General features: G+C 33.2%; 1 protein-coding gene across 2 annotated transcripts in view; it reads right to left on the bottom strand.

Moving 5' to 3' along the window:
- Window positions 1-24619, bottom strand: part of LOC106871068 (discoidin domain-containing receptor 2) — a 187781-nt gene that overhangs the window by 61695 nt on the left and 101467 nt on the right. For both annotated transcript variants that reach the window (XM_052972844.2, XM_052972854.2), the window contains exon 4: window positions 11996-12085. In XM_052972844.2, coding sequence (XP_052828804.1) covers window positions 11996-12085 — 90 coding nt within the window. The remainder of the gene's footprint in view (window positions 1-11995; window positions 12086-24619) is intronic.

Genomic DNA, 24619 nt, shown 5'->3' with positions numbered 1-24619 from the left:
GATAAGTCAAGATAGGATAGATACATTGGCTGAGTGAAAGTATTGAAAATTTATATATATGTGCATACATAAATCTTCAATACTCTCACTTTATACACACACACACACACACACACATATATAAATAAATCTTCAATGTGTGTGTGCGTGTATGTATTTTTTTATTCTTTTACTTGTTTCAGTCATTTGACTGCAGCCATGCTGAAGCACTACCTTAAAGGGTTTTAGTCGAACAAATCAACCCCAGGACTTATTCTTTGTAAGTCTAGTACTTATTCTGTACACAGACAGATAGAGAGACAGCTAGATATAGATATCATCAATCCAGCTTTCCTTCCGAGTTACATAAAAATTATTTTCTCTCACCCTAAATATGAGTTACACATTTAATCTGAATAGTTCTAAGGGGATGTTTAATCCTGTTGATGTCAACATGTCTGAGACAGTTATTTTACTAAATTTTTCATTATTTTCAAAATTAATTAAAACAAAGGTTGTGTACTTCAATAGAAATCTGGTAACAAAATGGGTTAAAATATTATCCCTCACTTATGTTTCTCTTATATCCTCAGCAATATGCAAAACCAGCACATTACCATAGCTTTCTGTTTGACAGTCAATTTGTAAATTGGAACTAGTTTAGATAACTTTAAAATGAGAACTGGTCACTATCTCAATAATTTGGTCTATTTAACAGTCATCAGTATATCCTTGGTATTTATTTTACTCTCTCTCTTTCAAACAGCAACTCCTGACAGGCACTCTTGAAGTCTTAGGTCAGCCTTGGACAAGAGATCTTATGACCAAAAGCTGACCAAAGACATCCAAGTCTTCACCATTTTTTTTTGTAAAGGAAAATATATCCAGGAATACACATAATCTATTGCGTCCTATCTTATAATCTGGTGGGATTCACTGATTTGTTAGCTATTTTTAACAGGTTGAGTAATTGCATAAAGGATTCTTTTTCTGACACGCCAGTGATTCCAGTAACCCACCATCCTTTACTACAATTCATGGATTTTTTCTATTCGGTTGCACCTATGGGAATTTTTAAGTTTAGCAAATATTTAAAAATTTGGTGTATTGATGTAATTTTCCAAGCTTAATCTCAAGGAGATAATTTACCTTTACCAGAAAATTTAAAAAAAAGTTACAGAGGTTTAAAGTTTGATAATTTTTACCCAGTCAGAAAACAAGATTTGGAAGCTGTCATTTTGTGCATGACTAGACATGTCAACTGTAAAAAAAAAAATGAAATATTGGTGGAATTCTGATTTATGCACACCATATAACCCCTCATAACTTTATCGAATTTTCAAAAAACTTTTGTGAATTTGTATTCTACACATAGGAATTTATATAATTATACAAAAATAAAAAAAATAAAAAATTGGTGCGTAATTTAAGGTCTATTTAGCTATAATTTTTAGCTCATTTCATAACCACTATCTAAGCAAAAAATGACTACATGAGCAAGCAGCTTGGTTTGTTACTATGGAAACAGGTACCTATATGTTTATGGCTTTCAATTGGCTAAAATTACCCCAAATTTGCAAACATATTGATTTATGTCGAAAATGAATTTCATGTCAATGATCTACTTACAAAACTACACCAATACACCAAATATGAAATCAATTGGAATAAGAATTGAAGAAATTGGAAAGTGGCAGCTAAACAGAAAAGTTCTCAACACTATTTAACACTAATTGAAAATAGTTTGACTACATCCCACTTGCAGTTCATATGGAAATGGTTTAAATTGTAGATTTAAACCTTTAGCTTTTAAACTGGCCATATGTGGCTCAAATATTGTACTTGTTTTATGATCAGGACAAACAGATCTGGACTCTTACACCCAGGTCGCCTTTGCCTTTCATCTTTTGGGATCAATAAAATATTGTACCAGTCAAATCCTGGAATTGATATGTGCAACTTGTACCTCTCCTTAAAACTGCCAGCCTCATGCCAAAATAAGAAATAATTATAATAATAATAATGGTATTATTTTGAAAGCCTCTCAGTTAGTTCTTAATTACTGGTTTCAAGGTTTCAAGTAGTGCCTTCTCCTGTGATTCAAAGAGACAATACTCTCCTTAGAATACGAGCTGTACCCAACAACGCTGTCTTCTGGATCACTTTGAGCCTGACAGCAGCTCCAATATTCTTAATATGTTTTTCAAAGCTCTTGGTATTAACATTATTATTATTATTATTATTATTATCATTATTATCATTATTATTATTAAAGGCAGGGAGCTGGCAGAATCATTAGCTTGCTGGACGAAATGCTTAGTGGTATTTCACCCACCGCTATGTTCTGAGTTCAAATTCTGCCAAGGTCAACTTTACCTTTCATCCTTTCGGGGGGGGGGGGCGATTAAATAAGTACCAGTTACATATAATATAATAAACCAGTCCCCTCCCACAAAACTTCAGTCCTTGTGCCTATTGTAGAAAGAATTATCATCATCATCATCATCATCATCATTTGGCTATAGTACTATTTCAGCTTCACACTAACAATGCCAGTACTTAAGAAAGAAAACCATTAAAAAAAAAAATGGTCTTGTTCCAGAGAAAGGAATCAAGCAATGCCTCTGCCAGCTGTCTATCTGCTGAGTCATTCACAAAATATTGTTCCACTATCTTTTGTTAGCAGCTGCAGAGCCTGAACCTTTGTAAGACACAAACACTTCATTCAAGCCTCAGGAATTTGTCTCCTGCTAATCTATCATTCTGTTTGTGAAATCTCTCAGTGTGAGCGATGTGCATGTGCATCTTTGTATGCTTGTGTACTATTTAATGAATTATTTACATGAATGCTTATTAGTATCATAATGTTTACAGTGAATACTAACACATTGTTCACATAGAATAATTAGATTAATCCCTCCACTAATATTGAGTTAAATTTATTTCTAATAATATTCTTGCCAAAGGAAAAAAAAAAAAAGGAAAAAGCAAAAATACGTTCATTAATTATTAATTAAAGCTTTTATATTTTTCATGCAATAATTTAGTGTTATTTAAACATAATAGATAAATACATATATACAAATGTATGCCTGCAATCTGAACAATCTTTTTGTATTATTAAGGAAATATTGTTACTTTTTTGTTGTTGTTTGTTTGTAGAAACCAGTGATCCATTTTGATCATTAAAACTTAAAATAAAATGTAATATTAATGAGTAATTAGTATTATTTTCTATAAAAAAAAATGTTTAATTTGATTTTTGTGCATTCCAGTCCAAAATCATTTTTATTCTTAATTCCTCTCCAATGTCAGTTCAGTTTCTTGTTTAGGTAAAATAACTAATAGTTTCCTATTCTCCTCGTTTTACAAAATATCAAATAAAAATATTTTGTTTTAGGTTATGTGTGGGTGTGCACATGCATGCCAAGTAAATAACTTAGCTGCAAAATGTTTCTATTGTGAGTCTTTACAATTACGATAGTGTGTGTGTGTGTGTGTGTAGTATAGAAACCACATTGGCATTGTAATTAAAAAAAGAAATTATATTATCCTATAGGCCCAGATGAAATTTTTGTGTAAAATTTAATGAGCTATATCTGAATTTGCCAGGCATTTTCATGGAATAATAAAGAAGGGAGTAGGAAGAGGACAATTCATGCACATGCACATGCACACACACACACACACACACACACACACACACACACACACACACGGTTTATTTTACAGATTATGATTCCTCAGTTGTTTGTAATTAAGGTTTAGATTTAATAATATTTTAGCATAGGAAAATATGAATATCAACCCGTTGGCATTCAGATCACTTTGTCAAATATAATGCTTATTTATTCACATTTTAAATTTATCATTCACTATCTTGTAGCTTTAAAATTTTAATGATGTGATTGTGTATTTAGAGAATGACATTGTAGGGTAGGTGTAAGAGTCCAGATCTGTTTGTCCTGATCATAAAACAAGTACAATATTTGAGCCAGATATGGCCAGTTTAAAAGCTAAAGGGTTAAATCTACAATTTAAACCATTTCCATATGAACTGCAAGTCGGGAGAAATGATTATTATTGTTGTTATTATTATTATTATTATTATTGCTGTAAGCTGGCAGAATCATTGGTGCGTGGGACAAAATGCATAGTTGCTCTTTATATTCTGAGTTCAAATTAATAATATAACCAACTGTTTGAGAAAAATCAGCCCCCCCCCCCCCCACTAGATCGCCAAGTAAAAAAAAACTGAAAGTAGTTTCATTAATGAGGGACTGATATATTCAACTAAATATTAATTAGTTTCTGTAGCTGCATTGTGCAGTCTATAACTGTCAGTTGGTTAGTAGAAGTTTCACAGCACAGTAGACTATAATAATTAAGACACATACAATTAGCTTTCTTGATATCTTGGAAAATAATAACAAATATTTCAGCTTGCAATTTTTTTTAATAATAAATTTTTATGTATATCAAAGAAAATTACACTAATCTAACAGGTTTATCAGTTTTATAAAAGCTGTAGCCACTCAATAATACATTAAGAATATGTCGTCAATCACCATCCCATACCTTTCTGTGAGTGTGTGTGTATGCATGCACATATGTGGTTGTGTGTACTGTTTAAGAATTTTCAGCTTGCTTAATACAGGTTATCAACAACTCAATGATAAAATCCATAGATGGAAGCATGAAAATCGAACAGGCTGCTGGTGAATCTATCATTCATTCGCAATGAAATGTTCTGTTTAGCAGCTTTATCCTTGTGATAAACTATATTCATTTGGAAAGCATCATATCTCCCTTTTCAAAAGCAAATCAAATACTCAGTGCACATATTGTTAGGAGGATAATAATATGGAATTAGAAGATAAATCAATAAATTTAACCAAATTTAAAAAAGGATGAACCATTGTTCAGGCTGATATAGATGACTAAGAGATCTGCATTCATTAACAAACACTCACACTTTTTCTTTTTATTTCCCATGTTACTTTCCTCCAAGCTTGCATTAATGATGTATATAGCTATCAATAATCTACTGAAATGTTTGATAATTATCTTAATTTATGACTGCTTGATAATTATGTTGATTAGATGAAAATAGAAGTAGAAATATATGATAAATAAATGAAATATATAAAAATGTCAAATATACAAATGATAAAAAAAAAACATACACAAAGGCTCGTTAGTGCTTTTACATGCACTTTTCAGTAATTGCATGTGTTGAGAAGCATATAATATTTAACGCAGTGTACAAAAACTTGTAAACTAGAAAATTATAAAAAACAAGTAGAAACATCTTGAAGAAACCAGTTTAAATATCAGATATTTTGTACATTTCTTATGTGATCATATTTTTAGCAAGCATGTGAGTTTCTTGTTGGCATTATTATGGAAAAGGGAGTTTTGTTGAGTCAAGTGCATTATAGAAATCCCAACTACAAACACATACTTTTATCAAATATCCAATGGACAAAATAATTTATATGAAAATATTAAAATATAAAGATGCTCTGGGAATAAATATTTGTCTCTTGTATTTTCAGCTATCTCTCTTATAACTGCCAATACACTCGGTCTTCACTCAACTTATAAGCAATTAATGTGAGATCTTGTCTGGAAACAATTAAGAGATGACGTAATTTAATATAGAAATGTACATAGGCGCAAGAGTGGCTGTGTGGTAAGTAGCTTGCTTACCAACCACATGGTTCCGGGTTCAGTCCTACTGCATGGCACCTTGGGCAAGTGTCTTCTACTATAGCCTCAGGCCGACCAAAGCCTTGTGAGTGGATTTGGTAGACGGAAACTGAAAGAAGCCCGTCGTATATATGTATATATATATATGTGTGTGTGTGTGTGTCTATGTTTGTCCCTCTAGCATTGCTTGACAACCGATGCTGGTGTGCTTATGTCCCCGTCACTTAGCGGTTTGGCAAAAGAGAGACTGATAGAATAAGTACTAGGCTTACAAAGAATAAGTCCCGGGGTCGATTTGCTTGACTAAAGGCGGTGCTCCAGCATGGCCACAGTCAAATGACTGAAACAAGTAAAAGAGAGTAAAAGAGTATAGTGGAGATTATTCTTTTGAGATAATGAATAGATAGGGATCAACTGCAATAAAGATAACCTCTTCTGCATTAAACTGAGCAGTAAACTTTGAGTAGTGTACCACAATTTTCATTTACAGCTGATACATATAGAAGTTCACCAAATCTCTTTGCTATGAGTTTGGTTATACTGCTATTAACTGAAGGTTTTGCAAGCCTTCCTTCTCAAAAAAGTGATTACATCAAACAAACATTAAAATTGTTACATGGCAACCATTAAAGATAACTAACTTTTCCTTTGAAAGTCTGGTATATCTCTTGTTAGAGAAAGAACTGAAAAGAATCAAGTATGTACAAGTTAAGCTATCATTCAACAACTACAATAGGGATTAAAAATCATATCCTTCTTACAGAAGTTACTAACAGTGTCATGGTGTGGGTTTTGGCCACCCTGTACTGTAGCCAAATTGGCTGCCCGCTTCCTTAAATGTAACCTACTTTCAACGCGTTTCCTCCACCTAAAAGCAACTACTCTGTGCAACCTACACATCCTGCACTGCCACACTATGCCAATGGTCAGTAAACTATTTTTGTCCTATGTAACAAACATTAATAATTTTGTCTTATGCTCCGAGTGTCATGCACGACTAATTCATGTGCATGATGGTGTTTAGATCCATAACTGAACAGATAAATGATCAAAAATGAAACTACATTACATAATGAAATATCCCTTCCTTAAGAAGGCTGAGTGTGATTTAAGGGAAATTTAGCTGCTATTCATAGCAGGTTAAGCAACCACAGAATCTACCTTGCTGCATGTATATCAGAAGGTGAAACATCTATTATTGATGTATATGGTGTAGAATTTTGCTGTATGGGAAATAAAAAAAAAAAAAGGAAACTGAGTTTACAAATGAGTTTCAAATTATGGCTGAAGTCTTTTTACTCCAATTATATTGAGAATGCTTTTAGGAAAAGCATGAACATCACAACAACCCATTATGGCCTAGTTTAAAGAACTGATATAAATAAAATTTCTGATGCCTTTAAAAAAATTCCAAATAAAATCTTTAACCACATTAATGTTATACCTATAAAATGAATCCAGAGTAAAGAGACACAAAAAAGTTTGTAAGGAAGTGTTACAGCATCCATATATATATCAGGAAGAGACTATTCTAGAGTACGTCCTGTCTGGTCTTCGAAACGTCTAGATAGAATAGAGACAGCTGATGAAGGGATATTCCAAGGGGCTTTCCGTTTTCCTATGTGTTCGTTCCGTTGTCTGTAGTTTATTGTTCTAACGTCCTGTACCCTGATATGCATGTATATACACATGTAGATGTAAGTATGTACATATATGTGTGTATACATGTATATATATTCTTTGTATTATTACATTATTGAACGCACACGTCCTATTTTACAAGTAAGTCTACTATTATTCTGACGTGACTATCTTTCTATCTATCTATCTATCTATCTATCTATCTGTCTATCTATCTTTCTATCTATTTATCTATCTGTCTTCCTCCATCTTTCTATCTATACCTCTGTCCTGGCCTCTACTTCACTGCTATACCCTTCTGTCCCTTCCTCCTTGTTCCACTTCCTCCCTCCACCATCCTCTCTATCTATTTATCTATCTGTCTTCCTCTATCTTCCTATCTACCCTTCTGTCCTGGCCTCTACTTCACTGCTTCTGTCCCTTCCTCCTTGTTCCATTTCCTCCTTGTTCCATTTCCTCCCTCAACCATCCTCTCTGCTCTCGTGTGACCTGTGGTCAACTTTCTTTTCACTCCAGCCGCTGTGAAGGCAAGACGAACTACTAGCGTTCTACCTCAGATTTGCGTTTGGCCCTACGGCTTTTGAATGTTGTTTTCACTGTCCATTTTTTCCTGTCTTGGTTTGTGTTTGCCACCTTGGAATCCTCTGTGTAGTTGGTTGATCCACTACTCAGGAAGAGACTATTCTAGAGTACGTCCTGTCTGGTCTTCGAAACGTCTAGATAGAATAGAGACAGCTGATGAAGGGATATTCCAAGGGGCTTTCCGTTTTCCTATGTGTTCGTTCCGTTGTCTGTAGTTTATTGTTCTAACGTCCTGTACCCTGATATGCATGTATATACACATGTAGATGTAAGTATGTACATATATGTGTGTATACATGTATATATATTCTTTGTATTATATATATATATATATATATATATATATAATATGTGACAACCATCTAATTGTCACATATTATATTTATAGATAAATTCTTCTATTTTACATAATATTGAGGACTCATTCATTCTTTTGTTGTCATATATATATATATATATATATATATATATATATATATATATATATATTATATATATCATATATATAATATATATGTAATATATATATCGAAGATCTGGAAGGGTGGGGTGGCTAAAGGCTGCAAGAGTGAACGGTGAGCAAGTGATGGAGTAGTAGTAAACAGAATTAATAGTGAACAAAGGGGAAAGGGTGGTTGATGGTAACTATGAATGGGATACACACACGCACACACACATTGAAGAAGCATTTATTCCTATATTCAGTTTTGATTCTGTTCCAATGTCCATTTTTGACAGAAAAGTTTAATAGTCGATTCCTCATTATTATTAATGTTATTTAAAATGAAAAACGACAATTTTCCAGTGACTTTTTTTTTTTACGTATCCCCAAAATTTTGACATTTTCATTTGGCTTCATTTCCAACTAAAACAAATTAAAATTACTAATAATTTACTGCATAGCATTCAGTACATCACTCCTTAACTGAATTCTGTAAAACTAAGGATGAGGCTGTCAGATAAACAGTGCAGTAAAGTAATTGCTTCAAATGCTTTCTTCTAATCCATGTTTTCTGTAAGGCTTGCCACTGTTTGTTTGTTAGAAGTATTATATTTAACTTAGTCTTCCTCATCTCTTCTAACTGCATATCCATTATCACTCAGGTCTCCTCATTTGCATATAGGTCTGATGTTTTTCACTGCCAGCTGCCTTCCTAACTCATTGCAATCCATTTAAAGGTTAAATTATCATTAAAACAATAAAATAAAAACCTGTTAAAATGTTATACGAGAAGGCAATGAATGAAAACAAACTTGTTTTTGTGTTTTTATCAATTAGAATATCGATTTTAGAGTCAGTCCTATAAAAGGTGTTTTAGTCTATTGATTAATGAAGCATTCCTCAGTAAACTTGTATTAACTTGTTGCAACCACAAAGACCAAGAATCTGATGTGGAGTTCAATATCTGCTGAATAGTAACTATGAACAACAGATAGTCTAGAAAGTGAAGCTGAACACTTTGTGTAAACCAAACAAGAAATAGTATTGAAATGAAAAAAAATACTTTACATTACTTAAAGCCTGTAAATACTGTTTTCTCATCTTTCACTCTCACATACACACACAAAAACCCCCCCATATATATATTTATATTTTTATATATACACATGCTGATATATGACCTACGTTGGACTCCTCATTCGCATAATCCCCGAACCTGGAGCTTAACTATGGTCTATCCATAGCACTTACTCAACATTACCTGACACCTTCGGGTCTTATTGACACCATTGCCTCTCATAACCTTTCTCTCTCTCTCTCCTCTCTCTCTCTCTCTCTATATATATATATACACACACACATAAACATACACACACACTATATGCATATATATATACACACACACACATGCACATGTATACATTCACACAAATATATATATATACACACACACACATACATACATTCTCACATATACATACATAAACACACATAATACATTCACACCAATATATACATACACATATATACATACACATTCACATATATATATACATACACATTCACACATATATACATACACTCACACATATCTATACACATAAACACACACATTCATACATACATACATATGTCATGAGAGTTTGCTATATAGTTCCTTATGATAATTAAAAACTTGTCTGTATGTGTATTCTACTAGAATTATGTAAAGTATAATTATCTCATTTTAGTAATAAAGTGAACCACTAAATGTTGCCACTCAAGGCAGATTCTACTGAAACTTTATGAAGTGAAACCCAGTATGCTGCATTTAATGCGATGAAACAATTTTTTTTATATTCCTTTTACTGCAAATATTGTCTGACAAAAAATATTTAAAAGCATTCACTAGAAAAATCCATTAAAATGTTTGAAGTTGAAGAGAAATGGCATTTGCATTATCCAATATTATAGATTTTAAGTAGCAAAAGTAATTTTTATTGCTGTATAAATTATTTCTCTTTGGGTTTCTAGATTTGAAAACCTACATTAATGTAGTTTTTTTTTTTTCCTTCTTAAAACTGAACTAAGCATGCTTGAAGTTTCCTCATTATTTCTTTCTCTCCCATCTGGGACTTGTTATCAACATATTTGGGGGCTGTCACGGTTAACCCCTACTTTACAACATCATTTGCCAATGATATAATGTTATTCTGTGCATAGTAAAAGTGATCTCTAGAGAATAGCCAATATAATTACAATCTTGCACAGCTATAAAAAGGTTGACGACCATATTAACATCAAAGATATTAACAAAATGGTAGTTGTTAAGCATTTATTGAAGACAAACTTCTCATGACCCCCAAAATACTACAGGAATTACATAACTGTTCCACCATTATCTAAAAAGGAAGAACATTAAGATAAAGTAAAAGACAGATTTGATAGTAAGATAGATTTGATATATATACTGGACAACCTGATCCTAATTATCTTGCCTATAAAATCTTTTGAAGATTTCTTACCATTCAGTTATTTAGTCATGGCTAACAGTTTGGAACATATTTTATTGCATAAAGATAACTGATAAGATAACTAAAATAATTACAAAACCTAACAGATTGACTATTAAAAAAAAAGTCACCAAAAAGCAGTGACAATATTAATTTTATTCCTCAATTTTCTGAAAAATAAAAGAACCAAAAAATTATAAGAAAGAATAGGACAGTGGTAGAGGCAAGCTGGCTGAGTGGGAATTGTACTTGGATACTTGATCATGACTCATGAGTTCAAATCTACCAGAAGTAATTCATTACGTTTTTAGGTTAAACACTTCCAGTAAGTAAACTCTTGCTTACTTACAGAAGAAAATAGGTTATGTTACCTAGAATGTTGCAAGATAAGTCTTAACCACCTGCTCCACTCTGATGTCCAATACAGAATAGGATGGTTTATCTTGCAACCATTTGATGTAACGAAACAGGAGCTAAGCACCAGCTCTTTCAAAAAGCCTCTTGGGCTAATAAATAAGTTTCTGTGTGGCTGGTTACTTGATCTCTTAGAAATATTGGCAAAATCTTTCTTAAATTACACCCTCTCTTCTTAAGAAAATAGAAAGAATACCTTAGACATTGTTGTCCTGAAAGATAAAACAGCAATGGTTTAAATGCCTTGTGATCATGTCTGCTCAATCATGGCTAACAACAAAAAACTCTTCATGGCTTAAGAGTCATTTTAACATTAAAATATCAGTGGCAGTTAATTACAGACTGGAAAATTGAATTCTAGAATAATTAACAATTTTTTAGTACATTCCATCTTTAGTGTAAGATGAATTCTTATCTAATTTATCTCTAAGAAAATTAACACAAAATCATTCCACCCAACAAGGGAGCTTCTACATGGTCACTCAGCATGCTAGAAATAGCAGCTAACTTCCCTTGATTCACACACTTCTTGCCTGAGAAAAGGAAAGGAATATTAGATTATGGTAGTCCCTAATGTACAAAATGATGGAACTGTCACAACTAGAAAGCTTTTGATTATACATTTGCCCAATCTAGGCTTACTTGGAGCTAAACAACAACAACTCAAAATATTCCTAATAATGATTTTCGTTTTTCTTTTTGATTTAAATGAAAAGAAGAGTTAGAATCTTACTTCTTCGCCAGCTCTATCTCGGAAACGCAACCATTGTCCATTGTCTTCTCGTTGGTACTCCAGTACATATGCTTCCGCATATTCTTGGCCCTGTAATAGAAAAAGTCGCATAAGTCACATTAAGTAAGGCTGAACACAACAGTTGTTATTATCATTATAGCATTTAATTTCACAATTCACAATCTCTGTTTGGTTTCAATAAAATAACCCACATCTAATCTCTGAACTATCACATGCCTGTTCGCTAATCATGCAGTAGAGATTTGTTTGACTACCGTAACACATATTTTATTAAGAACTTCTTTCTTTAGCAAGGCCAGCAACTTCAGGGAAGGAGTAAGTCAATTACATCATCCCCTGTACTCAACTGGTACTTATTTCATAAACCCAGAAAAGATGAAAGGCAAAATCGACCTCGATGGATTTGAACTTAGAACGTAAAGACAGATGAAATACTGCTAAACATTTTGCCTGGCATACTAACTGTTCTGCCAGCTTGCTGGGATGACTGGACTTTTAATATTAATTTCACTTTGTATTTGTCTTTGTAATTATAGCATCTACACTATCATAACATGAATAACAGCGATCAGGAATTATATAGCATTTATAGTTGTTTAAACTCTTGGTATCAGTTAAAAATTACATAAAAATGGCAAGGTACTGTAAAACGGAGAAATTCATAACTCCCATAACCAAAATATATTTTACATTCTAGCTTTGATTATACACATCACCAAAAATCCTCATTGCCAAAGGACTAGAAAATAATCACACTGTACAAGGAAATTGCATGAGAGTGATGCATTACCAAAAGATAAGCTTATAGAGAGAAAGAGAATTATAAATTAATGTAAAGCTTGAAGAAAGGAAAGTTGAAAATTTCCATTAGACAATATTTAAGCAATCAGAATCAATTAGATTACAGTTGAAATACTATATATAGACTAGTAAGTCAAATTTTTAAAGATGTTTTAAGAAAGAATTCAGTTGATAAAAGTACAGAAATCTGGGAACTCTTTTCTCTGTACAGAGGTGGCTTACTATGAAAGTCTAGCACTGACCACAAAGCCATACAAAATCATTATTTTGCCAATAGTGTAATAGAATTTTCTTTCTAGCAGGCAGCATTGGCATCAACCATGCTCGAATGGTGCTTTTTATGTGCCACCAGCATGTGAGCCAATCAGGCGGCACTGGCATCAGCCATGCTCGAATGGTGCTTAGCATGGCTGATGCCAGTGTTGCTTGACTGGCTCCTGTGCTGATGGCATGTAAAAAATGCCATTCAAGCGTGGCCAATGCCAGTGTTGCCTGACTGTCACCTATGCTGGTGGCACGTAAAAAGTACTATTTGAGTGTGGTTGATGCCAGTGCTGCTTAAAAAGTACTAAATACACTCGCAGACTGGTTGGCATTAATTAGGAAGAGCGTCAAGCTGTAGAAACTTTGCCAAATCAGAGTGGCACCTGGTGCAGCCTCCCGGCTTGCCAGTCAAACTGTTCAATCCATGCCAGCATGGAAAGTAGACATTAAACGACGATGGTGATAATGAAGAAAAACACCACGAAGGAATTCAGTTAAGTGAATGTATTCTAATATCTGATTGCTACTCATTTTACTGTACTCAATCAAGTGAAAAAGCATAGTCACCAAATATACAAAAACTGCTTGACCTCTTGTACCAACAATGTTTAGTTTGGGTATAGTGCAGTTGTACAGATGATTTATTATAAATATACATCAGCAATGTTTGACAATGCAATGATACATTATCACAGAAATTGTTATGGTGACAACAGATTAAGCTGGATATCCTGTAACCCTAGAATATTTGAAGTAGGGTTTAAATAAGATCCTATGAACTTACAATACTTGCATATCAGTGTTAAGTAACAACTGTTGTAAAAAAGTATAGTTGTAATGGGAACGGAAATGCGTCGACTGTAGTTGAATGATGCAAGTTTAACTTGAGCTAAATGAAATTATAACCAATTCATAAGCAACAAAAATGTCTCCTACAATCATAGAAAAATCTAACATTGGCATCTTAATGCAGCTCTAGTGAGTTTATAAAACTATCTGCTTATTGTACTGGTAGGAATAATTAGCCTTAGGGGAGAAAGTAGGTGATTACCTTAAGTAGATTAGAAAGCTTGCATATGTCTGTGAATGTGTTTACAGAAGCATACATGTGCAAGTTACCATTCCAATCATGGGACATTGTACAGCAATAGAAAAATAAACTTGCGTTGGTAATAAATTGTTATTTTTATCCAATACAATCTTTTATATTTTACTTGTTTCAGTTAGTGGACTGAAAATGTGCTGAGGTACTGCTTTGAAAGGTTTTAGTTGAACAAATTGACCCCAGTGTTTTCTTATTTATTTATTTTTAGTCAGATACTTAATTTCTCAGAGTTTGCTCTGGTATCTCGTCACCATCTTTATTTTCTTCCCTTATATAATGTGGGATAGCCATCTCTATAGCAAGACACCAATATTTTCCCCTCTAACATACTTTAGCCTCAAAATACCTGGCATAAAGACACTTCACACTCACTCGAATACATCCCCATTCATCAAGTGGTTTCTTCTTTCCTGTTTTTAACTTACTTGACAACCTCACTAGTGCTGGTGTTATTAAAAAAGCAGCCAGTAGAGATTGTAAAGTGGTTGGCATTAGGAAGTGTATCTAATCATAGAAACCATACCAAAGCAAACACTGGAGAGTGACGCAGTCCTGTGGCTTGCTGGATCCTGCAAAATCATCGACCTGTGCCAGCATGGAAAGTGAACATTAATTGATGAGGATAATGATGTTATATACACAATGGGCTTCCACATGGTTTCAATCTACCAAATCCACTCACAAGGCTTTGGTCAGCCTGAGTCTATAGTAGAAAACAATTGCCCAAGGTGCCACACGGTGGGACTGAACCTGGAACCATGTGGTTGGTGAGCAAGCTTCTTACCACACAGCCACGCCTAATCATGATTTTTATGAAATTAGTCTATAGACTAAGGAGTAGTTTTTCATCTTGCAACAATCTATTTTGTTTAGTATCCAGATCAGGTTCTTAAAGCATTATTAACTTTAAACACTGTCAACACAAAAGAACTTTCTTTAAACTATGTTAATGTAATATTTTTTGCTGTTAAAGTGGTGAGCTGGCAGAATCATTAGCACGACAGCATTTTATCCATCTTTACATTCTGAGTTCAAATTCTGCTGAGATAAACTTCGCCTTTCATCCTTTCAGGGTTGATAAAATAAATACCAGTTGAGCACTGGGGTGGGAGTGAGGGACATCGATGTAATTTCCATACCCCTCCCACAAATTTGCTGGCCTTGTGCCAAAATTTGAAACTAATATCCTTTGTCCACCCTTTCCCCAATTTCTGGTGTAGGGGATTAAAAAAAAGAAGAAACTGCCTAATGTGGCTGTCCTTAGAAGGGTTAAAATTGGATAGAATTGGTAGATACAAGTTGGAAAAATTTCTAATCAAATCAGTTCATTTTATTTTTGTAAGAAGTAAAGAAAATAAAAAACTCTTCTTCAAATCAAATTGTTAACTATACATTTAAATACCTTTAATTAGTTTCTTTTTAATATACATCAACATATGAAATGATTTAGAAACACCTCAAAACTTGCTTGTTTCCTTCTAATAAATTAAATATTTTCCATTGACATAAACCATTTAGATCCTAATCTTTGACACATTTATTTCAACAAAACTATCTATTTACAAAATAATAATAATAATAATAATAATAATGATAATAAATAATAATAATAATAATAATAATAATAATAATAATAATAATAATAATCATAGTAATTCAGTTATTTAATTATTACTGCAATTTAGAAATTATGCTGGTGTAATCTTTTGGTGAGAGAAGTTTCTACTTTACTAATTACAACTTCTGTAATCTATAAATCACATATTCAGTTTGGAAGTATTTCAATCCCAACAATTTTATGCTACTACAAATACCCAAATAAATGTTTAAAAAAAAAAATATATATATATATATATAAAAATATGAAAAACACTCTTATTTGTTTATCTGAGAAAACATTTATTCCTTTTCCATGAAACTACATGAACAGAGCCAAGTGAAGTGCTATCCTCCACTTGCAAGCTCAATCAGAATAGTCATCAACTATCAACTGTCTGACAATGTTCCATATTCATTGTCGCTGCTTTAAAGAAAACTATCGCAGTGTTCTGTCTATTAGCCATGCATTCCACACAACAAGCCTCCAATCAAACTGCCATCCTTACTGAGTCAATACACACAGGAATTTTTCACCATTCCACATTTTTGCTGTTCTCAGCAAGAGATTTCCCTTGGCTGTTTTATTGGCTATTCAATCCTTCCTTTCCCCTAAAAGAGAAGCAATAAAGATGTTTGTGGAGAAACTCACAAATGATAAAGGAGAAACAAACCAGTGCCCTCCTCCTAAATTGAACCAGTTGTTTTGATCCAGCAGTTTATTTTTACAGTACAGTGACACCACACCAGGCATCTTTTAACTGTTGTCCTACTTCTATTGACCACACATCTTTCAGTGAGAGAGAGAGAGAGAGAGAGTGAAAGAGAGAGAGAGAGAGAGAAAGAAAGAGAGTGAAAAAGAGAGAGAGAGAGAAAGAGAGTGAAAGAGAGAGAGAGGCATCAATATCTTGACTAACAACAATTTAATTAATTAATCAATCAAAAAGTGTGTATGGAATAGAAAATGACAATTTCCAAAGAGTCGAATAATGATTAGGTTTGATCTAGCAGTTCAAACTGTCAGAACTAGTTTCTATTCAAATAGGGTTGAAATAAATGTCCCAAGTTTTCTTACTAACAGGGTATATACAACAAATACTTTTCAGAGATAAGAGCTATTTAGTTCTCTTTCTTCAAACATTTTTCTGTCAGATTTTGAAAACCTTATTTCATCTCACCCTTTCTATCAAACATACTCACACAGTTTGCATGTACAAATAAACATGTTTCTAGCAGTGATAAGTGGTAATAAGTAATTAAGTTTAATTTCATTAGTAGACATGAGGCAATTACTTTGTAAGATACTAATGAATTAGGTGAAGTAAAAAGATCATAAATAACTTTTGGTTTCAGTGAGCAATAACTGATTCCCTAAACTTATCAATTTATCACTACAGTAAGATGACTCCCCTAAAGTACCCTGTCTACTCTGTTATGACTGGCAATAAAAATGTCTATGCAGAAATTGTGGGTGCTGGAGAGAATATAAAAGTTTCAACCTATCAGATTTTAGGATATACTCTGGAATTTAAATTACATACTTATTATCATTATAAATCAACCTTTTTCTTATTGAGTGTTTATTAAGAACAGGAAGCAAAATAAGAGGACACAGGAAACTTAGAGAGGAACCCAAGAGGAAGTCTATTATTCTAAGTGCAACCTTATTTGAAAGTAAGAGTTGTCATCAGTAACAGGCATTAGATGTCACAAATGAATTTATCAACTTAAGGAATGCAGATGAATTTTCACCAACAGATACATACAGCTCAGGTACTGTCACCACAGAGGAAGTAATAAGGAAAACCCATAAGTACTACAGAGAGGGTATGACGAATGTGGTGAGTGTGTGTATGTTCATCTCATTATTGTGTTGAATAAAAGTGGATAACACTTTAGCAATAGATTTTAAACAAAAATATATCGTTCTATCTGTTTAAAGTAAATGGAAAATAATAATAATAACAACAACAAATAATAATAATGATAATAATAAAATGATCAAATAATTATTTCAATACATTTAATATATTCAAGTTGAAGGTTACTCAGAGCAGTTGATGGATGCTGCTGAACATTTAAATGGTGCTGAAAGTCAAAACAATGGTTAAAAAACACTACCACCTAATGCTTACTTTGATATTGTTTGATTAAATAATTTGAGATATTATTTAAATATTATGTAATGCTATATCGAGTCAGTTCTCTTTTTTTGGTTTTGTTTTAGAAGAGAAATGCACAATACAATTCAATAAAAACAAGAGTCTGTAACCTAACACACACACACACATGTAGACATATGTGTCTGTGTGTGTATGTCTGTGAGTGCATGTGTACAAGAGAGAATGTGTATATATATATATATATATATATATATATATATATATATATATATATATATATTATACACACATGCAAAAAAAAAAAAAAACGCAAATAGTCAAACAGGCACTGAAAGGTCAGAGTAGTTTCCAAGGTTCACCAGAACCACCAAATCATATTTTGTAACAAACATTTTTGTCTGAATTGGTTTCCTGAGAATGCTATGACCTTTTCTAGACATACAGGGAGCAAAACTCAACTACAATTAATTAGTGGTAGTAGTAGTATACACATTTTGGATTTACACAGTGAAGTAGAGAAACCCCCATATTTGACATAGCCATTGGTACGGCACCAGTGAAGTTAGCTACATGAGCACACCATTACCATGTGTCTAATATTTTAGCATTATTTTTTTTTGCAGTGACCATCAAAAGATTGGTCTGGTGCATACTGTGTTTGCTGTTCAAGCATTTATCTTTTTGCATCTTTTATCATTTACTTGTTTCAGTCTTTAGACTGTGGCTATGCTGGGGCACCACCTTGAAGAATTTTTAGTCGAAAAAATTGACCCAGGACTTGTTTGTTGAAGCCTGATACTTATTTCATCAGTCTCTTTTGATGAACTGTTAAGTTACAGGAATGTAAACACACCAACAACAATTGTCAAGCAGTAGTGGGAGACAAAAACAGGTGCAAAGACACTTACAATCACACATACACATACACACACACATATATATATATATATATATATATATATATATATGCTGAGACCCCCTTCAGACATGACTGACCATGGGATTGCACCTAGAAAGTTACCCTCAGAGGCACAAGTCCGGGCAAGGTTGTTTGTGGAAGACCAGCAGTCGCCCATGCATACCGGCCTCCCTTCTCCACAACACCAAGGGAAAGGCAAAAGCCGATACAGCTTGGCACCTGTGACGTTGCAACCTGAAGAAGCAAGCTTCTTACTGTTATGCCTGTACTTATGATACTAATCACACTCAAGTTACATACTCAGTTCACTGGAAGCTGTACATCTTACATTATGGTACTTATGTCACTCCTGTATACTTCCTAAATTTACAATGGGAAGTGGTTAGCTTAATATTTTCAAAAGTTGAAATGATTCATCAGACATGGTTATTCACCTCCTCCAATTTACAATAATAATATACATGACACAGACATAAAATTGTCTTTCCTTTTTATCAACTTCATCCTTTAGCATTTATTTACTAAGTTAAATATAAATAAATTTGAAAGGTGTGTGTTGGGAATATGCAATCAGGTTCAGGTAAAGCTAGTAGCCAAAAGATAAACTTGATAGGATCAGTATGTGATCTGATGCATTTACCTAGATTTTGATTAATATTCTATATTTGTGAACAAATTAAAATGGCTGTAGTTTATATACTGCCATAACCTATACCTTCAAGAAAATAGATTTATTTGAAGTGGAGTATATTATATTACAACTAAAACAAGTAGATAAGATCTTATTTATTTATATTGTATGAAAAAGTTAAAGCCTGAGATGGAAGTGTGCCAGACAAGATACTTTATAGAACTAATTTAGGTCTCTTCCATTCTAAGTTCAAATGCTATTATAGCAGACCTTGCCTTTCATCCTTCTGGAGTTGTTTTAATATATACCAGCCAGGTAGTGAGTGGAATGAATTTAATCTCACTATGCTCATGCCAATGTTAAAAGCCATGGTTAATTATTTACAAATATAAGTTAATTAGCCAGAAACATCTGGCCCGGAGTCTGCTAGAGGGACGCACTGGGCAGAAATGGTATTTTCATACCTTTTACCATAAGAGAGCATTTTTTCTCCATGGTAAGTGCAGTGAATTTGCCTTTAGAAGTTAGAATATATTACAAACATATTTTAACCAACCTTAATCTTTTTCTTTGGTATGATAGAAAAGTGTGTGTGTGTGTGTGTGTGTGTGTGTGTGTGTGTGTGTATATATATATATATATATATATATATATATATATAAAACTGAATTTATATTTTCCTCTACATTTTTTTTTTTAGTGAGGAGTAAAGCAGGATTGAAAAGCAAGTATTTCTATATGTTTTTTGAGCAGAATGTTTTTGTACACAAATACAAAGCCAACATGGAATCCAATAAAAAGTGAGAACCTACTGGGAACTGAACTCAGATCGCCTTGGTTGACATTTGATTTTTGTACAGAATTTCATTTGGCTTTGTATAATCTGCACAAAATCACTGTTAAAACACACACACACAAAGGAGTGTGAAATCCTCATAATTATTAAAGTACACAACAAATGAAGCCGTCTACTTCATTTGTATGAGTCATTAAAGAATATTCTGCTATGTAAATAACAAAAAATAATTCACTAATATACATAATAAAAAAGACAAATAAAAGCTGAAAGCATTAATAATTTTTGATCTACCTATTGCAGGAGTGGTACATGAGATTTATGAAGAAAAACTGTGACGTGATTCATTAATCTTGATAGTGATTCATGTAATTTGAGGTGAGAAGGATGTAATAGTTTAAATATTGATTCACCAAAACTGTAAAATGTGCTAACTTGACTCTAAAGCTTCCTCATTGTTTTAAAATCATTTTTGTATCTTGATATAGGTAGAATAGGTCAACACTAAACATCTTTTTTCAATATATGTAATTCAGCCTGAATCATTTCATCCATTATATATCTGCAGTCTTATCTCAGTATTCATCTTAAGCTTTCTCTGGCCTGATTTTACTCACAAACGATCAATAAAAATTACATAGAAGCCAGCAGGGGCTTTGTTGCTACAGGAACCAAACCTGTTTACAACACACAGTTGGGAAGATGAGCAATGTAAGCTCATCTTACATTGGGCATTTCACCAGATTTATTCCGATTATAAACACTACACTTTGGACAGGAAAGCTGCCTCAGTCAACATGGAACCTAAAGTCTTTACAGATATAACACATGTTGGTGATATGACTTAATGTAAAGCATTATTGACACTGTCTTGAATAGCAACTTGTTACTTTCTCTTCAAACAATTGTTTTAATTTTCATACAAAACACAGCTTATAAAATGTGTGTGAGTATGGTAGAATCTCTACAGATATAATCTGATATCATTTAATATTACATGAGTGAATTACAGATAAAACATCTGAGAGAGAGAGAGAGAGAGAGAGAGTGAGAGAGAGAGAGAGAAAGTGAGAGAGGGAGAGATAGTTGCACCATCAATTACATTACATTCTTGTGACAGAAAGAATCTTAACTACAAATTCAAAGGGACAGTTATAAATTTAGGGCTTAGCAATGAACCCAACTGAAACTCCACAGATGGTTTCTATTAGTAGACATGTGCCTTTGATGTATGCTGCAAAGCATCTGAGCAAGCAGTAGATTGTTGCCACAAATCGTTAGTGCCCTGCTATGTCAGAAAAAGAGAAATCCAGTTACACCATTAGGCAGTCATACAGGACCACTGTGGGAAGCAAAATTTAACTTTGCCTAAGTTACCACTTGTTAACATTATCCGAAGATCGTTCCTTGAAGTACTTTGATAATTCAGCTGTAGTGAAAACCCACTTTAGGTAGCACAAGCCAAAAGTTGATAGACAACAGTAACTTTATGGCTGTTGGGCATAAAAAAACACAAACCCTAAAGGCCTCAGTAATTTGGGTGACACAAAATAAAAATCACATCATTGTTGGACTGTGGAAGTGCACTCCAGTCACTAAATTTTTGAGACATTGAGGATGGATGAAGGATGGTGTAGAGTATTGACAACAAAACCGTCTATATGATTCCTTTGCCAAATCTTAGATAATAAGCGTAGACTAAGGAAACAGTTGTGTCACACGTGGGAAGGTTAGTATGTTAACAGGGTGAATGAGTAGAGTGTCTACATGCCATCACCTTGCTCTTGCATAGGGTTAGTTTAGGGGACATCCACTTGTCCTCAATTTGAACTTCACCAGAGTAAGAATAAAGAGTAAAGACCCCCTTCAGTCAATAATGACCATGGGGTTGTACCAAGAAAGTTACCCTCTGAGGTGCAAGTCTGGGCAAGATTGTTTACAGAAGACCAACAGTTGCCCATATATACCAGCCTCTCCTCTCCACACCACTGGCATTATCCAAAGGAAAGGCAAAAGTCAATACAGATTGGCACCAGTGACATGGCAACTCATTTCTACAGCTGAATGAACTGGAGTAATGTGAAATAAAGTGTCTTGCTCAAGAACACAACACACAGCCCGGTCCAGGAATCGAACTCAGTACCTCATGATTGTGAGCCTGATGCTCTGACCACTGAGCCATACCACAACCTTATTAAAAGAAACTTTGTTAGTTTATTTTGTTAGTCACTAGAATTAAAGTTTAAAATGAATTCAAACATAAAAGCATTACTAAATAAGGCTCACAAGTTATTGGAGAACGCCGATGAGTGGTGTGTGGTAGACTCACATCTGGTTTAACACCACACTTGTCCTTAGGTGCCTTTAGCACAGTACATAGTTCAACCATTCTAGCTGAGGATCCTGATTACTAACCACCCCTTTCTTCCACCAGCCTCAGCAGTCCTGGAATAAGTAATGAGCCTGACCCTCCTCTTTTTATATATATATATATATATATATATATATATATATATATATATATATATTTTTTTTTAAGGCATCTACATTATATACTCTATATTTATCCATGATACTTTCCTCCATCTATTTGCATTATTACATATTTGTTATACTAACATAGGCAGATCTCTCTTCTACACACACTGGCTAAAATTTTCTGCACAAATGGATAAAACAACTCTTACAATTCCTAAAAACAAAGGCATGCATGTATACATACAAACAAACAAACAATACACACACAGACACACATTTCAGTTTGTGCAATTTCTATAACTTTTCTTGACACATCCTAGATTGAAGGATATTCAAGCAATGATAAAACAATAAAGGAAACTAAGAATAAAGTTTCCTTGAATCTTTGTTTGAATATATTTTGAAAATAATTGAAATTCCAATGACGTAATTAGTAAAAATCTAAAGAGAGAAAACAAAATAAGGTGTTTCAATGCAATTTATTTTCAGATCATAAATGTTATTAGATGCTTAATTATAATAAAGTAATTATAAGATGAATGCAATTTTGGATTTTTGGCACAATATATATATTCAAAAATCAAAAACATTTTGTTAGAATGAAAATAATTGGAATTTTTAAAGTTACTCTTTCCAGTAAATAAGCAGAAAAATAGAACTTAAAAATGAAATTAAATTTATTAGTTAACCTAAGATTGGATTGCAAGAACATGTTTAAATTTTAAACAACAAAACAGAATGTAACTGAGAGCGAACAAAATATGAGAGAATAATGAGGAGAAGAATAAGCGATAATAAGGATGTGAGAGAATAAAACTGATAATGTGTCACCCAATTATTTTGTCTCATATGTATGCTTTTATAACTTGCAGATATAAAAATTGAAGCTCTATTACTTATTTTTTCTTCAAAGTTCTTAGATTATATGTTGGCATATAAATTGCGAAAAAGATCAGACAATATTCAATTTTGCTGTCATGTCAACAGTTGCTTCAAATTAGCAGTCTCTTCCCACCCCACTTCTAGTAATAACAAATTCTTGACTACTTTGACTGTAAACACACATTCTTCCTCCCCTTTTCATGGACCACCCAGACAAATTGCAAACACTTGACAGAACTCTACAGACAGAAAGATAAAATAAACCCACACACATACATAAAAATACAAATATTCTTCAGTTATCTCCAATGTAGAGAATCAAAGATTGTAAATGATGTAACCAAGAAAATTGTGAGTTCAAGGACTGCACAATGAGCTCCATTTAAAGCAAGCTAAGATCAAAAGGAGTAATTTAGTTTCCTTGGGTATTTTATAAGAGGCTACTTTATCTCAGATTTACATATCCATTAAATCCACTTAACTCCACCCCAACCCATAATGCCTGTTTACAAGCATCCTTGGCCTAAACCTAAAATTATAAGCTCTTGTGCAACTTGAGATTGTAGAAATTTGCTCAATTTCATGGCTGTGCTGGGACACACTTCTGTTAATTTCTTACAAAAGACAAACTAACTTAGCTAAAACTGACTGACGTGTCGCAGGTGTGGGTAAATAGCATTATTTTTAAAGTTTGGTTTTGAAAAGATCCTATAAGAACAGATTATATGTAAAGGATACAATATTTAAAACACTTAAGACAAAGTATCCAAGGTAGACATGCATTATATATGCATCTAAATGGTGACATTTATAGTTGACAGCAATCATTTCACCTTCATATCTTTCAATTTCTCTCACAATATCACCATTTCACTGATAAATAAATTCCAAAGAGGCAATGCACAGAATATATTTTTCGTTTAATTTCAGCTATTTCTCTTTTACTAATCTACTATTCTCTTTGGACTGGTGTTTGAGTTTTCATACAATACACACATGTAATTATAT

The sequence above is a fragment of the Octopus bimaculoides genome, chromosome 1, assembly GCF_046866305.1.
Source record: "Octopus bimaculoides isolate indiv1 chromosome 1, ASM4686630v1, whole genome shotgun sequence".
Taxonomy (NCBI): Eukaryota; Metazoa; Mollusca; class Cephalopoda; order Octopoda; family Octopodidae; genus Octopus; species Octopus bimaculoides.
The sequence above is the reverse complement of the archived record's forward strand: the minus strand, read 5'-3'. Positions and strand labels throughout refer to the sequence as shown.